The 19,719-nt window shown below is 41.3% G+C and overlaps 2 protein-coding genes across 2 annotated transcripts in view; one reads left to right on the top strand and one right to left on the bottom strand.

Annotated features, from left to right (window-relative positions):
- Positions 1-12,563, top strand: part of LOC111222906 (AP-1 complex subunit mu-1-like) — a 29,651-nt gene extending 17,088 nt beyond the window's left edge. Inside the window, exons 7-12 of the mRNA XM_022746852.1 lie at positions 3,477-3,619; positions 4,401-4,472; positions 4,754-4,912; positions 6,556-6,681; positions 7,521-7,596; positions 10,617-12,563. Of these exons, the coding sequence (XP_022602573.1) occupies positions 3,477-3,619; positions 4,401-4,472; positions 4,754-4,912; positions 6,556-6,681; positions 7,521-7,596; positions 10,617-10,639 (599 nt within the window). The 3' untranslated portion in view covers positions 10,640-12,563. The remainder of the gene's footprint in view (positions 1-3,476; positions 3,620-4,400; positions 4,473-4,753; positions 4,913-6,555; positions 6,682-7,520; positions 7,597-10,616) is intronic.
- Positions 12,564-15,160: 2,597 nt separating this feature from the next.
- tmem125 (transmembrane protein 125) lies at positions 15,161-17,371 on the bottom strand. Its single transcript, XM_022770452.1, has one exon. The coding sequence runs from the start codon at positions 17,149-17,151 to the stop codon at positions 16,453-16,455; it is 699 nt and encodes a 232-aa protein (XP_022626173.1). The 5' UTR covers positions 17,152-17,371; the 3' UTR covers positions 15,161-16,452.
- Positions 17,372-19,719: the final 2,348 nt, after the last annotated feature.

Raw genomic sequence — 19,719 nt, 5'->3', positions numbered from 1 at the left:
AATATTAAAATGTGTTTTGCACTCTAAGCTTCAGCAGTTCCACTTTTTACATATCATTTCCCAGTCATTTGGTGATTAACATATTTGCATGATGTGCACTTTTTATCACAGCTGGATGCAGCTGAAATGAATTAGTATAAATCATGAAACACTGCCCTCTGCTGGCAGAAATCCAGAACTATCACTTTACAGAACTAAAATTAATGTCATACAAGTTACATTTATATTATTTACTAACTGAAAACTAATACATTGAATTACATAACCTTTAAAAGCCAGTTTTAGACATTATTTTTTTCAAACATTTACTCTTTTATCTGAACTTTCTGGTCATTTAGAGTCTACAGCTGCCTGAGAATAATCACAATTACTTCTCAGCGATGTTGTCTGTTCGAATCTTGTTATTGTCAGTTTTTGATTTTGGGGGAGTTTTATGTTTTTTTCTCAAAAAATAAAATAGTTCTGAGCCTGTATTAGGACAGTATGAGCTCACTTCTTGCTGTTAAGGCTGCAACTATTTTCATTATCAGTTAATCTGCTGATTATTTTCTCAGCTCCTCATCTTGTTCATATAATGATACAGACCAGTGAAAAAAAAAGACCCAAAGTGACATCTTCAGATTACTTGTTTTGTTTAAAGGTTCTCTTTCATGATGAAGTGGAATTAAATTAGTAAGCGAGAACAGCTTTTCTGAGAAGAGAAGCGAAAGTTAGAGCATGATATGACTCTGTTGTGCTGATGGAATAAATGCTGTGGAAACATACAGTTCAGTTCAGTTCAATTTCATTTTGGTCCTTATTGATATTTATACATAGTAAATACACATCGAAATAAAATATGTCAATATTGGCCGAAAAGGTGTAGGCTGAAGCTGTAGCTTATCACACCTACATAACGTTACGTAACACGGCAACCCTCTCGCTACTAGCCAATGTATAATGTATACATTACAGCCCACTGAATTAATCAAGACAACAGGTAAACATGGAGAAAGTTGGGTTTCTATTAACCGCAACTTAAAATAGGAGCAGATCATAAAACACGGAGGCAAACATAGATATTTTCTGTGAGCAGCAGTAAATCTTCACAACTGAGAGGATAGAACCAAGAAATGTTTGACGTCTTTGCTTGAAAGATGACTTAATTAATCTGCCACAATTTGATAGTTGATTAGTTGTTTACCTATGGAGTGGATAATCCACTTTTAGCTCTGCTGGCTACATACTCTCTGCCTCTGACCTCCAAGTGCTAAGAAATGTTAATTGAATTGTCCCTGAGGCCACACAAAGCTCTTGTAAGGCAGAAACATTCACCGAGTGTCACTATAAAGCTTGTTTCCTGTTTCCTTTTTTTTTTTTTTTCCTTTGAGACATTAGACAGAAAACAGATTAGGTTCCCCCTGTCTGCTGCTGTGTATTAACAGCATGGAAACATGTGAGCGCAGCCATAAAGGTGAACCACAGGGGACGGTGCTGCATCTTCACTCCTCCCCTGACATGAACACACACACCTGTCTCTTCTTCCGGCCCCTTAGGTCCTAGCAATGACAGAGAGCGTCCCATTTGACCTTTCTTTCTTGTCTCGTCTTGATAACACCGCATGCACGCAAGTGAGTGTAAAATGTACGTGTACTGTGTGTGTGTGTGTGTGTGTGTGTGTGTGTGTGTGTGTGTGTGTGTGTGTGTGTGTGTGTTTTAGTGACATACAGAAGGAGAGAAGCATTTCTAAAAGGTTTCCCTGCTTTGCTTAGGTAGGAGTGTTGTGCTCTCTCTAGACCTGACCTCAGCCAGTCCCTATTCACGCATGAGGAAGTGTCGCTCTCTCTCTCTCTCTCTCTCTCTCTCTCTCACACACACACACACACACAGACACACACACACATTAAAGCAAAATCAATAGACATGCGTGCATAAACCCTTGCACATACACACACTCAAGAGAGAGAACAATGAAGAAGGAAGCTACAACAAATACACACACACATTCTGTCAGACAGGCCCGGTCCAGAGCTGCATTCAGAGCAGGTGAACTGGGGCTTTAGCTGACTGTTGAATGGGGGATTTAGCTGAAGGCCCATAGGCCCACAGTCATTACAGCGGTTTTCCACCACTCAGCACCCTCCATTAGCCACAGATGAGGAGAACATTGAGCTGAGACTACAGATACCTCCATTAAAGAGGTCATGCTTTTAACTTGCCTATTGCAGCAGGCCCACATCTCGTGCTCCACCCTTGAGAGGAGTTGTCTGGAAAAGTCTGATTTTGTCAACAAGGAAAATGGTCTAGTCGACACAATCTGCCGATTCTCGTCCACGGCAGCCTCTGTAGGACCCTAGCGTTAAAGATATGGGTTAAAAGGGAGAGCATTTCTTTGATGAACACAACTCTATACTAGATGTGAACTGAAGAGTTGATCAACAGACAATTCTGCTTGTCTCTGTTTTATAATCACTGTAAATGAAAAGTTGTTTTGGGATTTGCAGTGTCGATCGGACAAAGCTTCAATACTTGATGCAACACCGTGGGTTACGGGATATTGTGATGGCAATTTTTCTCAATTTCACCGACATTTTAAAGACTAAACCATTCACTGATTTGTTGAAAAAAGTAATCTACAGATTAGTCAGCAATGAAAATAGTAGTGAGTTGTGGATAGTTTGATTTGTTGTGAGAATACCATCTTCTTAAGTAATTCTCAGTGAATATCTCCTCTGTGTTTGGCAGCTTATAGGCACAAATTCATTACAATAAATGGTTGTGTACATTTGTAGTGACATTACTAGTGATACAGTGGGCGGGACACTGACATCTCCTTATAGGTGTAAATAAATCCATAATAAAGTCATATATCAGTGTAGTGGCTGGATTCATTCCACAAAAAATAAATCAGAAGCTTTTGACAACAAATCAAATTGTAGGTTTTTTGGCAGAGAAATGAAAAAACTCCTTAAATACAGTAACAGATGTGTGTTTTTGTTTATGGGTGATAGTTCAATAGTTATTTATAGTTATTTATTTTCTTGTGTGTTTGTGTGTGTGTGTGTGTGTGTGTGTGTGTGTGTGTGTGTGTGTGTTAGTGCAGGTGTGGATGGATTTGTGAGGCAGCTAAATGGGCTTCAGTAGGGGAGAAGATGACGGCAGCATGTTCTGATGGCATACTGTGTGTGTGTGTGTGTGTGTGTGTGGCAGCTAAATAATAGTTCAGTGGGGGGACAAGAAGAGGGCAGATGGATTTGGTAGCACACTGCGCGTACAGTGTGTGTGTGTGTGTGTGTGCGTGTGTGTGTGCGTGTGTGTGTGCGTGTGTGTGCGTGTGTGTGTGTGTGTGTAAGAAGAGAAGGAGAAGGAGACTGAGTGAATGTTTGTCAGTCATCATTACCTTGACCTTGATTTCCCCAAGGCAGCGTGGAAAGCTCTCAATCTTTTTTTTTTTCTGTTTTGTGTGTTGTTTGTGCGTGTGTGTTTGTGTGTGTCAGGAGAGAAGAGTAAGACAGTGGAGCTGGAGGATGTGAAGTTCCATCAGTGTGTCCGTCTGTCACGCTTCGAGAACGACCGCACCATTTCTTTCATCCCACCTGATGGCGAGAGCGAGCTCATGTCCTACCGCCTTAACACTACAGTGAGTACACACACACACACACACACACACACACACACATATCTGCTCATATACCATCACAAGAATGTTTATCCTTATGATATTTTTATCCTTGTACAAAACATAACATGAACATTTACACTGTTCATTTACACTGTCTACACATAGCGATGCTGATCAGAGACTGACCGACTGATAGACACCATCACGGACCTGTTTGTAGCCTGTGCACATATACAGTACATGTACAAACACGACTCACAATTGCTGAATGAGTGGATAAGCAACTGTTTCCTAACAAGTCTGCCATATCAGTTTGTGATATTATATCAGTGTTTTCCACTTTCCCCAGATATCCAAAAAAAAAAAAATCAGTTATTGCAGGTTTAAGTGTTTCTGTTTAAAAAAAACAAACAAACAAATATCTGCCAATAAATCATCATCTGTTTCTTTTTAGTTTTTAGTTTTTTCAAACTCTCAAATATCGATTAGTATTTGTATCAGATAATATGATATTCAGTGGCATTACCGGTGTTGTGTTGATAGTTGTAGTGGTGGTTGTGGTCATGATAGTAGCTGGAATAGTTCAGCAGTAGTAATAGTATGACAACTTATGGTTTTAGAATTAATTAGATTAGCAGTGAATTCAGGTCAGCAGTAGTGATGTTTGTAGTGCTGTTGCTTGTGGCAGTGGGAATGTTAAAGAGCAGTGGTAAAAGTCACTTATACACACAGTGTGTTGTAGTGATGCACTTCAGCGCGATGCTCACCCCTCTGACCTTGCCCCCCCCCCCTCCGACAGGTGAAGCCTCTCATATGGATCGAGAGTGTGATTGAGAAGTTCTCTCACAGCCGTGTGGAGATCAAGGTGAAGGTAATGATGAGTGACACACAAACATAAACACACACATACAGCACAGGGGACTATGCCCTTATTCACTCGTCTAGTCCCTTCACTCAGACGTATTTAGTATTTATGACGGATGCATCTCAGGCGGATCACAGCTCACCATCTGTTCGATGCCGTGACGGCCACACACGCTCAAAATAACAAGCTGCAGCGTGCATAATGATGTGAACTTGGATGCGTATGCTCTTTTTTGTTGTAAAGGTTTCAGGTGACATTTGAACTCTGTCCTCTGTCGCCCTCTGCAGGCTCGGAGTCAGTTCAAGAGTCGGTCCACTGCCAACAACGTGGCCATTATGGTGCCAGTGCCCAGTGATGCTGACTCACCCAAGTTCAAGACCAGCACGGGCAGCGCCAAGTGGGTGCCCGAGAAGAACGTGGTGCAGTGGAACATCAAGTCTTTCCCTGTTAGTGAGCCTGAAATACATTTATGTATTCATATTCATGTTGACGCTGCAGAACAGTGCTGTCTTGTTTCCATCACTATCAGGTTTTAATGACAAAGACATGATACATCGCATCTACAGAAGTTTGAAACAGTTCCAGTGTTGATAATGAAGTTGTGTTGTGACAGACAAAACAACAAACAGCAGTTTATCACGTTATGATCAACTTCCCTTTACGCACACACACACACACACACACACACACACACACGCACACACATTTTTTCAGCTTCAGTTCCCATCTCCAAAATAAAAGTTCCTCAAAAGAAAATGTCAATGCCTTTTTAAAAACCTCATAGACCATTAATTCACTTTAGGTTCCTTTATCTGTCAAGTTCCGATATCTCCTCAGTAATTCATTACACCTTCAGCTTGTCAAGGAGGGTTAAGAACTGCCATTACTGGTGACACACCGTTATTCTGCAGAACATTTTTCTCCGTCATCGTCGACCTTTGAATGCTGTAAAATTACATATTCTAACAGGAAATCACAGTTAACTTGTAATGTTTGATGGCGTTTTGAGGAAACAAATATAAAGCAGCGGTTTTAATGTGATAAGAGAGAGATAAACACACTAATCTACCGCCCATCGGTCTTCAGCTCTGTCCATTTATTTAAAACTCTTCTACAAACATCACCCTTCCTTAACAAGGGGAGTGTAGAAAGCTTTTAAAAATTACTCCATTTACTAGAAAGGATAATAAGGTTTTCCACCAAATCTGTTTAATGGCAGCTAAAATGATAGTTCAGCAAAGGAGCTTTTTTATGAAAGTGGTTTTTCAGTTTATTAAAGCTCTATTTTCTCAATCAGCTTCTTATTATGGGAGACAGGACTCTACATGAACACACAATACTCTGCCAATGTTTCAACAGCTGTGGTTATTTCCATGGAGAAAGCTTCTGTATTTGTTTTTGTCTGAGCTCTTCTCACTGATTTGAAGTAGGCAGGGCTCAGCTGGAAATGAGTGATGTCACACACCTACAACCTTTGAAAACAATGATGACAACTGGTGGGTTGTTTGCTTTTATTACCAGGCCACTGCCAATCAAAGCTGATAAACCCACACCTACACAACTGGGATAATTTGTCATGTTTTAAACTCTAACTTTGTTGCTCATTCAGTCACAAATTTTAACTGTTACAGAGAAAATAGTGGTTTGAAACCAAAGTTTCATGGGTTTTAAAGTCAAAAATGGTAACTGATTTCCAGCAAGTAAAACAAACGGACAAACTCACAAACTGAGTGTTCAGTTAATGTGTTGCACAATCGCTGGAAGAAACAATGATTAACTTGTTTTATGTTTTTATGGCCTAGATATGTTTGGCAAATGATAAAATCCCATAAATGGATGTCTGATTCACCCTGATGTGACATGGGAGTTGTCTCACATTGCCATGAATATAAAGTTTGTTTTGATTTTGGACAAAACAACCGTGCATTAATTGGAGTTTGATGCCTGAGAACAGAATTCATCAAACACACAGAACGGTCTAATCTCGAAATTGAATGTTTTAACTGACACAGTAACAACACTGGCATTTTCTCTTTTCTGTTTGTTTGTTTGTGTATGTGTGTGTGTGTGTGTGTGTGTGTGTGTGCAGGGTGGTAAGGAGTACATTATGCGAGCACACTTTGGGCTTCCCAGTGTGGAGAGTGATGAACTGGAGGCCAAGAGACCAATCACAGTTAACTTTGAGATCCCCTATTTCACTGTGTCTGGAATTCAGGTAGGACCCTTTTTTTTTTTAAATCCTAGTTTCTTGTTTGACCACAGTTTGAACAACGCACCGGTTCACATTCACAGGTGGCTGCACTGTGATGAGGATGCAAATGGTTGTTACTAATACTAGACTAAACAGATAACTTATTAAGTCTTCTCACATTCCTGCAAGTTCCTGTTGTTTAAAATCCCCTCATACACTTCGTCACAGCTCAGGCGGTAAATCTTCACAATGAAACAGAACTGACACAAAATGATAATTAAAGAATAAATATATACTGTGTGAAATATATATGATTTTACCCACTTCAGTGTAAGGAACTTGGGTTGCTTCAGTTTTACCTTCGTACATTTCATTGCTGCCCTGTGAAAACCATGCATCTCCAAAATGAAACTTCTTAGTTTTCAACACTGTGAAATTCAGTTTTACTTATAATCAAATCAGCTTTTGAAGGAGCTATTAATCTGTGGTTTCTTGCTGGGAGCCAGTGGTGCTGATTGTCACTTGACAAAGAGCTTTGGCCATCGATGTCTTTATGATACAAGAGGTTATAATACGTCCTCTGCACTATATCTTGAGGGCAGATTGGAGGATACAACAAATCACAAATTACCTTCAAAAGAAATAGAAGAAGAAAAATGAATCCCATCAGTTTATCTGAAAAATTCAAAAATCACAGTTGGAGATACGTGGTTTTCACTGGACAACGATTATTTACATCTGCGATAAGTGAGCTGCTGGGAACATAGTGAAGCACACACAGTATAACCTGTACAGATGATGTTAGTGTGTGTTTGTGTATCAGTGAGTGAAATAACTGCATTTAACCTGTCTGCGTTTCTCAGGTGCGTTACCTAAAGATCATAGAGAAGAGCGGTTACCAGGCGTTACCATGGGTGCGCTACATCACACAAAGTGGAGGTGAGAAAATAACACACTGAAATACTCACTTAAAAACACACACACAGTGCCAATTTGAGATCGAGTTTCGATCGGGATGCACTGATCTTATGTTTTTCTCTCTCAATAACGTTACTGATCCATCTGTAGATTCGGAGTACCTATCTGATTCTAGCCCTCTCTTCTTTGCACATTTAAAAACTGTACATCTCAATATGTGGAATCATTCTGATTGTTTTTAGGTAACATGAGATCAGGGATTGTGGTGGTGCTAAAACTCAAAGTTGCCATAAGTGACTGAATGATGAGTGTGGAAGAAAGTGTTATATGAATTGGTCAAATCCAGTGGATCAGACCCCTGCATCCCTGGATTTAAAGCATTAAATAAAGTCCACAGAGGTAACATCGACACTCACTCAACACCCCTCACCCAATGCAAGCGCAGATTTAAAAATAACAGCTACTGACCACAGCACTTTTACAGAGAAGTTATCCAGTGGCTACAATGTGTAGTTCCTTTTTTTTTTTTTTTGAATCCCCAAGTTTATGTTGTTTAAAAGCAGGATGGTTTCAAGTCTGAACCCGTCAGCAAGTCAGAGGTTACCCTGAGGTTAACTGTGATGTTTTCCTGGTGAGAGCAGTGTCAGAATCGGTCCTTCTTCATCACTATTCAGTGTGTGCCCCAGGAATGAACCCAGCTGTGTAACATCCATCATATCCATTACCTGGCTCTATCACCATGAACCATGGCCTCAGGGGCTCAGAGTGACACCACACAGGATGCCAGGGATAGACACTTTACAGGGCTTCTGGCTCGTGGCGCAGAAGTCTTTGTTCATGCTGGGGTAAAATGCTTGTTGTCCAAATTTGTACAGGGCTACTGTAAAGTCGAGGCAGTCAGGTTTGTTTAGCAAAGCTAGCACCTGGGGTCTCTTTAGATTGAATCGCTGCCCTGGGAATTAATCCAACTGCATCACATTCATCAAACTCAAGGGTGACACCAGAGGAGACAAGGACTGAGAAATGTTCGAGTGTTCGTGAGCTTTGAACTTGCGATTTCACCTTTAAAATGTATTGAAATGTATAAGCAAGCAATATCTTAACTTAAACACATGCTTGACTGTTGGACAGATCATTGCATATTGCCACATTAAAGCAACAGTATATTGATGAGACTGCAGCAAAAACTGACTTGTTTCAATGGGGGGCAAATGGAAATGATATGGAGATGAAGCCCAATACCTCCACTGAACCTCTGCCAGAAACCCTTAAGTTTCATACCTGCCATATACCCCAGGAATGAACCATACTCTGTTACATGAATCATATCCATTACCTGGCTCTGTCAGGTACGAGTCAGGTGCTGAGCAAGTTGAATGATGCCACGGAGTGCCAGGAGGCTCCCAGGGTGGCACTCAGCGAACGCCAAGGTGACTGTCGCCATGCTGTAACATCAGCAAGGAAGCAAGAGAGAGAGAGAGAGAGGAAGGAGAAGGACAAAAGATGAGCACGAGCTAGAGAACGAAGAGTGATGAAGTTAGGGGGACGGGAGAGGAGGCTATCACCTTTCTCTTACAGTTTCCATCAGCAACGCGGGGAGGGAGGGGCAGAGGGAGGACGGAGGTGATCACGTTTCACTCAGCACTACACACAGACACACTCACACTGATTAAACAATACCCTGATACTGTAGACGGACCGTGCTGACTTATTAATGAGTGATGAACAGGCATTTAGCCGTCGCACTGTACAGCAGAAAGCGACGACTTCACTGTCAGACACGGTCACTGCTCAGAAATTGATCAGGCACCGTCACGCTCCAGCTGATAGACTGCACTCATATATAGTGAAATGAACATGCAGAGCTCTGCTAATCAAGCATGGATGTTTACATAATATTAATGATATAACATGATTTTGGATCGGGAATTGATGATATGTTCATAATTGGAAGCAAAGCGTCTTCAGAGGGTTTAATTCACTACATGGGCAAAAGTAAATGTCCAATCATTAAATCCTTATGTATTTGTTTAACATAAAATCTAATTCCAAAACTCATGGACGTTAATCTGATGCTACAACAGCCTGCGCTCCTCTTGAAGGGCTTTTGACAAGGGATTTGTGGCCATTAAAGCACAAGAAAATTAGTCTCTCATTTAGCATTTCTGTCATCAGTCTTTCTGAAAAAAATGACGTATTCCTGGGGTTTAATGTTCACTTTCATAGCCAAATTGGCATCCACTACAAGACGAAAGTGGCTATTAGAAAGAATCACTCACGACCCCTCCACTCGCTCATGGACTCGCTTCTTCTGTGTAGCCACGACGTTTAACCTACGAGATGAAATGGTGGTTGTTGAAGGCCGCTAAAATCAGACCAGCTGAGTAAACAACAGCATTTGGAGTAAACAACTGTTATAAAAAGGCCTCGATCTTTTTATTTCTTTGTGTTATTACAAAAACCAGTGTGATTATCAGTGAGGTTTTCTTACATGGATGTACCGGTTTCACCTCCGCTCTCTATGGACCGGGCTCAGAGGGGCGCCGTCATGTTGAAACCGGAGCGGGTTTTCCCAATATTGTTTCTACAAAGTTGAAAACATGGAATTGTCAAAACTATTATTGTTTGACGTTCAAACCATACACATTGTACATTTATGTACACGAAAAGTATGTGTGGAAATCCTTGTCCATATATTTTGGGCCATATAAACTTACATGTTATTGAACAACCTTGGCTTTACATAGGCAGTATGATAATTCAGTACATCTGATTTTGCTAATTGAAGATTGCTGTATTACTAATGCTGACAGTCATAAAGGATCATTTTCTTTTGGAAAGACTCTTCAGAGTCTACAACTTAAGTAAATTATTGTATTAAATATTGGTAATATGATTTAGTAGAGTGGCACTACAGCTAGTATTAGTGCAAATCTTGTTTAGGGATTTAATGGGGCTTATATTGGCAGTGATGTGATGTGCAAGGGTGATGAGTGGAAGAAAGCTGTGTGTTAATGCTCTGCTGTTACATTTCTTGGCAGATTACCAGCTCCGGACAAACTAAAGGGCACAGATGCTGCTAGACGAATGGATATTTTCTCTCTCTGTCTGTTTCCTCTCCTCTCCTCTCCTCTCCTCTCCTCTCCTCTCCTCACCCCTTCTCCGGCTCCTCGTCTGCAATGGACAGCAGAGGACAAGTGCAGGAGGACATATGAAATTTTTCTCCACTCTGAGTGGAAACAAGACATCATCCCCTCCTCTGAGGACTCACTCAGCTCAGACAGGAAAGGCTGTGGCATCACCTCTGACCTGTGATTCTTTCTTTTTTTGTAAGGGTTCCTCAGGACTCCAGTGAAATGTTTTAATATGTGAATAATGAACTGATAACTTTGTGACACTGTCTGGTTCTGCCAAGCTCCCATTTCCTCACTTTTGATGCGATACCACTTGAGAAGAATTCGGGAAACAACACATTATTTTTAATGTAGTTTTCCTCAGAAAGAAAAAAAAAACATACTCAAACATAGACTTGAACGAAGCCTGATCTATTTTGAGTTCTTGGCTTTCTACTGTGCAACATGAGTATACAGTAACTGTGATGGGTTATTGTCAGTTCTTATTTCACAAAGGACCATGATGATGATCGGAAGTGTGCCATGTACTGCAGCCGAGAGATTTTTCTTTTCTTTTAACCACTATACACCACATCCTGGCAAATCTCTCAGCACCTTTAACTGTAAGGGTTTTGTCCTTAATATCCACTTTATTACCCACATACATCGTTACTCAGTTGTTCATCCTCCTCCCTCTCAAAGGCATATATCAGAACCTCTATAATATACATTCATTGCCTATATGTCATCACCTTTAGCACTGTGAACATAATCCCCAGTGCACTGAAACTAACACCAGCGACCAGATCAATGACTAATAAGGCACAATATTGTCAGAGGCGTTGGCAGTGTAACGCAGTACTGTCGACACACTCCCACGGGGCCTGTAACCTTGTCCTTGTGTTCGAAATCAGCCTGCAGCTTCGAGGCAGAGACTGAAGGAATGAGCACAGTGCAGACATTTTTTGTCATGTAGTTATCTGTTGTTTATACTGTACTAGTTAGTCTCCAGTGGAAAATGCTTTGAAGGGCAAGAAAAGTGGGTTCAGGAAGGTGAATGAGACAAAAGTAAAATAACCTGAAGGGATTTCTTTTTCTTTGCAGAATCTCAGAATACTGACAGTATGTTGAGGTGATCGTTTTTTCATGACTTTTTTTTAAATTTTTTATATATATTGTATGTCGACCTGCGGGCCTCTGCTCTTCTTCAAAGCAGTTTGTGGTGCAATTCACTCCCTCTGTTGTGCATGCATTGCACCACATCAGTTCAGCTGCACTGCCAAAAGAGAAGAGAGTCCTGAGTCATTTTATTGCATCGCTGCTGTTAAAGAACAAAAACCGTCTGTTACAATCAATCCATTTTCCTGTGTGCGACATATTTCAGACACCAATGAGGATTTTTAATAAGTGTATGTTGTTATGTGTTTTCATTAATTTATCAACTACTGTTTGTCCATAGGAAGCAAAGGGATATATTTGGAAATAAATAATTTTTTGTACCGTGTTTTGAAATACAGTGGGGTTTTTTTTTTTGTTTGTAAGAGAAATTTTTTATTTGTAGTTCCAAACAAGACTACTTCACCAAATTGTGATGGATGAATAATATCATGCTCTGAAATACAGAGCATCAACAGTGTGATATAATGGACAGATCTGCTATGAGTTCTGTATGAATATTTAACCGCAAATGTCACATACAGGAACATACGAAAACAAAAAATGTCAAATTAAACGAAAGTTAGAGTTAAAATATTTAAAAGAAAATTTTCATTGAGAAGCTATAAACCTTTTTTGATGCATTGGTTGGCAATACCATTAAAGGAATTATTCACTTATTTGTGCGTTTGCAGAGTTTAGCTTTGCCTAATAACTGGAAATGGGGGAAAAATTGTTTTAAAGAAAAGTTTCAAAAAAAGAAGAAAATCCACTTCCCAGCATCTGTAAAACACACTGATGAACAGTGTGGACACTGACAGAGGACAGTGACAAAATGTTGATGCGTGCTTGACTTTCACGCCCCTCGATAGACAGTCTTTAAATTTAATGTAGCCTACCTTTTATGCAATCACAATTACTCACTAATGTATAGTCCCAATCAAGCTTCAGTGTCCAAATCCACAATTGCAAGAGAGATATACAGTAGGCTAGCTATAGGGTAAGACAAACGGGGTCATACCAGCACAGACCAGATCATGAATTTAAGTGGCAATTGTGAAAAACTGCAACTACAGCAGATTAATGCCACTTTCCATCACAAATACACTGTGATATGGATGGAAAAATACTTCACACACACATTTCACATACTAAACATATAAAAACATATAAAATTTCATGTGGACTTACAGTACGCTATATGAACACATTTTCTGTGGTTCATGTTCTTTGTGTTCAGATCTTTTCACTATCTTGGCCTGTCAGAAAAGCTCTGAATCCTCCCACACAGTTGTCTGTCCTCAGTATCACACCTGCCTCCCTCTTCGCTCTGCGCACCTCTTCTTGCTGTCATGCATGGAAACACAACCTGCTACTGCTACTACGGTGTACTTCAGGTCAAAAGACAGATACATGTAAGGAGGGATTACAGGATTTCTGCGTGTGTTGTAAAAAAAAAAATGCAGCATGAGCCTTGTTTTTTTCCTCTGTGTGTGTGTGGGAGAGCGAGAGAGAGAGAGAGAGAAAGAGAGAGAGTGGTGCTAGTGTATACCAGTCCCTACAGTTTGCTGCCTTGTGCATTGTGCCTTCAGTTTGCTGTCCGTCATCACACCAACAATGGTTAACTGTGTGACCCCTTTTGTCTCAAGGCAATAGGCTGTGCGTATGTGCAGACAGATAAAGAGGCGTGACTGACTCACACACACACAAACACACACAAATGAAACACAATGCAGGACCTTTTCTGAGCTTCTTCTGTGAGGTGATGTTAGGAATTACTCTCAAAGGCTTTGGAAACATTTCACAAACACGAATGACCTTCATTTGCCACACTGCAGTTTTTTCTTTTGTTTTTTTTTTTTCTTTGGATCTTAATAGCGTGAGAATAATTTGAACTGAAAACATTTTTGGGCATTTCAAAGTGAATGTTTTAACACCCCTGGAAACAAATAAGACCCAGTAATAATGCAGCAGTGTCAGCATACTGTAAATTCACCTAATTCGGTGAAAGATGATTAAGCACATTGACAACCTAGTTCAAACATTTGCAAGTGCATTGAAATTCTATGACTGGCCATGTTGATGTAATGGATTTAATTTCACAGATTTTTCCCCCAACAGTCATTTCTCCCTCTCTGCTTTGTGGGGAATGATAATGCGCTGTGGTCTGAGCCAAAAATACATCTAATAAATCAGAAGTGCTACGACTACAACTGTCACCTCCAACCACAGCCCCATGCTGAAAATAATGTCATGTTTAGAGAAGTGCGCTGAGATTCAACTTAATCCTTAAATAAAGTAGCTGATGTGCAGCCATCTTTCTTTCACTTTAGTGCTTCAGGGATTTAAATACATTTTAATTAATCTCACCAAAAAAAAAAAGGAAAAAAAAAAAAAACCCACCAAAAGTCAAAGTCCATATAATTGTGCTGCTGATTCATCCTCTTCTTCTTTTGGTAAATTTGGCCCTCGTTTCCTGTTACCCTGTAAAAGGATCAGTTTCCCAGAATCATTAGAAATATACAGTATAAAGATGTCCGATCTTTGCCATGGATAGATAGACTGCAGATACCCTTCTTCTTGCACTCTGGCTAGCATGTATAAAGCTGCGTTTGTTAACTTTTAGCCAGTCGGGAGCAAAAGGCAAACTGACAGCTACAGTACCACATTATCACTAGCTCGTGAAGATGTTTTGTCTTATTTGTTAGCACGCACAACACAACACTTCATAAACGTCTTCATAAAGACAGTTTCACGTCATCTTGTTAATTGTAAGTCATCCAAACCTTTTTCAGAACCTACCCAGCAGAGTCTCTAGCATCAGGTATTACAAGTGGACTTTGACACAGGGCCCCTCTACAAGATGTTTCCACAAGATGTAATGATGCAGGGGCCACTTGATGAATTCAGTTTTACAAAATTAAAGTAATCAAATTACAAAAAAAGTAAGTGTCACATGCTGAACATGTCCATGCTTTGGGGAGCAAACTATATATCATCAAACTGCCTTTATGGACCGTTGCCTACTTATACATTCAATTATAAAGTTGTTTTTCTGCTCATCTGAACAATATAAGTATTTATAGTATTAACCCTCTCCTTACTCTGTGTTTTGGTTCCCACCAACTCCTGAGGTTGATCAGCCGCTCTATAACTTCTCTGTTTGCCAGTCGGTGCTGGGTAGAGGTTGATGGGAACAATGAGACTCAACCTTGTAGTACAAACAATGAGCTAAGAGGCTAAAAAAACTCAACAGAGCTGAAGAGTTGTACTGTGAATTACCATGTTACATTACACGCAGTCAAGTGATCCAGTGTTAATATAAAAAATATAGAAGGACGCAGGTTAAAGGAAAACAAGGCGCCGCAAGAGTGACAGTTAAGACAATACTGTGTTGATGCACAAGACCACAAATTATCCATACATTCTAAAGTGCTGTGATATAATTCGCCAACAATCATGTCGTCTTCTCATGTGTACAGGCAGCCAAATATTACAGTCTGTCACAAACACCACAGTCCTACTGCATGAATTATGATAAATTATTATTAAAGTGAGGAAAGAAATGAGATCAGGAGAAGCCTCGTGTCTATTGACCATCCTCAGTTTTACCCACAGTCAAATTCATCAGCTGCACATTTTCATAACTTCATGTGAACATGGACAGAGTGAGGTCGGTATATAAATTACAAATGAATTTAAAAAGATGACTTTTTTTTATATCCACCTTGTCCCACCTATCTCCATTCAGCTGGTGCTCTTATCCATGACAGCTCACAATCACAGAGCAGAGAGTGGTCAGATGTGTGGTCCAAGGGCACTTTGACAGGATACATGTTTATCACAGATACATTATACACACCAGTTTGTAAATGGCCCCTTTAACCACAACCTCGTGTCACCTTGAGTTGTCTGTGGGCACTTCTTACAACTTTATGTTTATAGATCATCTGAGATGATTTTATTCAAATCAAATGAGGCCACTGTAGACTATGCCCCCACCACAGATCTTTGTTAATTAATTCCACACTGCTGAACCTATCTGGTAACAATAACATCAAACACTTCTCCCTTTAATTTCAGACGTGTCTCAGCTAAAATATGTGCTTTTCATCTGACTGAATCTCCCTAAATACAAGCCAAATCAACATTTTTTTGTTCTTCTTGTTTTGCATGCTTTTGTGCTGGTGACCTGCATACTAACACTGCCTCTGCTGTGCTGCCACAGGCGCCGATCTTTTGGCATTTAGACTCATGTAAATGGTGCATGATTTACAGTGTGTAAAAAAAAATTGCTGATTTGAACTTTCAAATATCTCTCACATGTAAAATACACACCACTGCCCCCCGACTTTCAGCTGCATTGTAGCAATCAATTCTTCTTCAGTGTTACTCTTCGATCTTATCATCCTTACTGCGGGATTTCACTGCTCATCGACAACACCCTCACCGAGCAGATAACACAAAGTCAACTGAATTTGTTTCATACACACTGATCAGCCGGTGACCAAGCTGAAGCATGTAAAGAGTGAATCATGTGTCTGCTAATGTGTGGGCTAATTTAGCTGAGCAAGGGGGCCAAAATACACAGTCTGAGTGTGGTTATATCTCATATGAGGTTAGCCAGACTGGAGGTAGTCTCTCTGCGAGCCTGGTGGTCCATGTGTCCAGAAACAGTGAAGATATTCAAAACCCGGTCCACCAGCCTTCGTCCGTGCCTTGTCCTCTCAAGCAGGATCACCACAACAGAGTATATCCCAACGCCCACAACTGCGGCCCCCCCTCCAGCCAGCAAAACCACCCCAGAGATGTACATGTCATTGAGGGCTTGGCCGGGCTTCGGCATGTGGTTAGCCAGGGCCAGACGTAGTAGAACCCCTCCACAAATCAACAGTGAAAGCCCCGTAATCAAAACCACAAGGAGGTCAGATAAACCACCGCTTTTTAGCATGTCAATCCGCCGTCGGCTTCGGACGCAATTCATGTCCTGCACGGCCGAGCTGAGCAGTTGTTTGAGCAGGACTCCCAGGGCTAGCAGGCAGAGGGCCGTGCCCGCGCCCAGCCGCCATTCGCTCGAGACGCTGGTGGTGGTGGAGAGAAGTCCAACTCCTCCCAGCCCACAGCCCAAGATTAGGAGAACAGCCACACAGTAGCAGAGCAGAGACTTCCCAGGATCTCTGAACCACCACAGCTCCACCTGCTCCTCCAGGATGCTGTGTTGAATTTGAGCTGGGTCTGCTGGTCCATTTAGGCCCAATTCAGGGCCTCTGGGGCCCCTCAGGGGGGGAAAGTTATCCAGTTCAGGCATCCTAATGCCACTCCCAGCCTGTTGAAGAGGGGCGCCACCACCACGATGTCCAGGTAAGAATCTTTCAGTCCTTATGTCATTTACCAAGAGCTACCACCAGTGCAGCCACCAGTTTTAGGGCAGTTGCTCCTTATATATCATCTGAAAATCAACTGCGACTGGAGCTGACAGCAAATCTACAGAGGAAATGAATATAATGCACCAAATGTCATAAAACACTTGACTGAGCTCAGTCTATTGTAGTTTCATCCGCCCTGGTCTGTAGTCTGTATACCAAGGTTCAGCAGCGCTTCACAAGTCAGTTCAGGGCTCTTGCTCCTTTGAGAATGAAAATGCTTAGGGCTCACACTGACTGGATACAGAGAGGAATCCAAATCGTCCGTACTGCATCAGCATCCGAAGCAAAGAATCCAAGCATCCACAGAATTTCCAGTTTGACTTTTGCAGAGTGGCAGCGGTCACCTGGAAGAGAAGACAGAGGAGGATGTATCAGGGTTTGTACAGTGTGTGATTCCACCTCCAATCTACTCAGTATTGAAGGCTTATTTGCTGTGTGACATTGACCCAGCAGCTCAGTGAATCCATATCAATATGTCCCATGTGATGCGACTTATTGAAATGCTATTAAGAAATATAAGATAGAGTAATGCATTAGTGCAATAGTGCAATACAGGCAGCCCTGTGATAGACTGGCAACCTGTCCACGGTGTACCCTGCCCTCGCACAATGTCAGCTGGGATTGGCTCCAGCCCCCCCCCACCGTCACCCGCCCCCGTGACCTTATAAGGATAATCGGTATGAATAATGGATGGATGGATGGATGGATGGATGGATAGTGCAATAGGCGAACAAGCTTGTTAGTTGTGCTCCAATAACTTGTTGATCTTTTGCATTGGGATATCAAGGGACTGTTTAACCAGCTGGTTTCCGTTTTGTCCAGCTGAGCTCAGTTACATCAAGTTACACAGACTGGTTTTACTTGAGTGCTAACTTTTAACCTTGGAAGATGTGATTGTGCAAGCCAGATAGTACAAGGGTAACTTCGCACCAGCTAAAAATCCTTTTTTTGGACTAAGTTCAAGTGGTTGAAGTTCTTATCTTGCTGCAGCGATGAAGTAATTGACGCACAGAGTTTGTCGACCATCATCACTCTGGTGTGATTACAGCCGCTTCATCTACCATTGAAGCAGTGATATTCAGCTTGGTGTGAAGTTACTCTTTAAAATTCTCAGTTTGTCAGTGTATCTTTGCAGTGCGTGGTGGATAAAAATCCATCAAATTAAAGATGCAGACACACATACTCACACACACACACAGTTTCTCTGAATAACCAAAATTGGTGTTTTTTTTACTATGTAAAAAACTTGGTGTGCTGACACTGGCAACCTTTTCTATCTCTCATTATCACTATGCTAATGAGTTGCCACTACAGAGGCGGCTGGATAAAACAAGCATCAGCTGCCAATAGAATAAACAATGTCCATCCACACACACGCACACACACACACACACACACACACACACACACACACACACACACACACAAAATCAAACAGCTAATGCACAAATGTAAATTTTCTCCCTCTCATCCTCCCAAACACACACCCACAGCAGCTCACTTGATGGATCCTCCCATTTGAACTCTCCAGCACCTTAAGTCCAGTTAATCTTCTTTCCTCCCCTATGTGTGTGGATTGTCTACACTGTACTGTTGCAGTGTTGTAGTGTTGTATGCTTTACCACATATCAGGTAAAGACTCATTATACCTGACTCTGTTTACTTCCTCACGCTCTCATTCTTCAGTCTTTACCTTACCTCAGCATATTGAATCTCTCTACTGGAGTTTGTAACCTCATCACACCCTTCATAACACAATCATGTAAACATATACGGCACACGCACGCATACACACACACACACACACACACACACACACACACAAACAAACATCCTCAAGGTTATGGCTTGCGACAGCTTGTCTTTAAAAACCTGTCAGCGGCTTTATTTCTATCAAAGTCAGCAGTGCGCGGAACAAGCCCGACGCCCCAACACAAGCTGACAGGAGTTACAGCTTGTCCTCACTGGCCGTGGATTTTGCTAACACAAACACTGCTCTGCAAAATAAAAAAATATGTCAGTCTGAGCGAGGATAACATGATCTCGCATTCAGCCTAGAAACTTTGTGGCACCTCTAGAAACCTTTTCAAAAGTAGTGACAGAAACGTTTCTATCAGATATATTGTACAGCCCCCCCCCCCCCCCCCCCCCCGACACACACACACACACACACACACACACATGCCTGTTTAGAAAAGACTATAAACTAAATGTAAGATCACATTTCATATTAGTGTGGACAGGTATTGCCTTGTACAGAGGCAGAGCGGTAACATGGTGACACGGAGAGATATGAGGTGCATACACAAGGTGTGAAATGAAGAGTGAGGTAATTACAGCAGAGGAGGAGGGGTGTTTATTGGCAACATGCTGTTCTGGAAGCTTTTCACATTTGCGCGCACGCCGTGTGTGTGTGTGTGTGTGTGTTTTTCAAGAGGGAACTGTTGTAA

The sequence above is a fragment of the Seriola dumerili genome, unplaced genomic scaffold (genome assembly GCF_002260705.1).
Source record: "Seriola dumerili isolate Sdu_G_001 unplaced genomic scaffold, Sdu_1.0 BDQW01000002.1, whole genome shotgun sequence".
In the NCBI taxonomy this organism is placed as follows: domain Eukaryota; kingdom Metazoa; phylum Chordata; class Actinopteri; order Carangiformes; family Carangidae; genus Seriola; species Seriola dumerili.
Note: the sequence above shows the minus strand (reverse complement) of the source record. Positions and strands in the feature narration are given on the sequence as shown.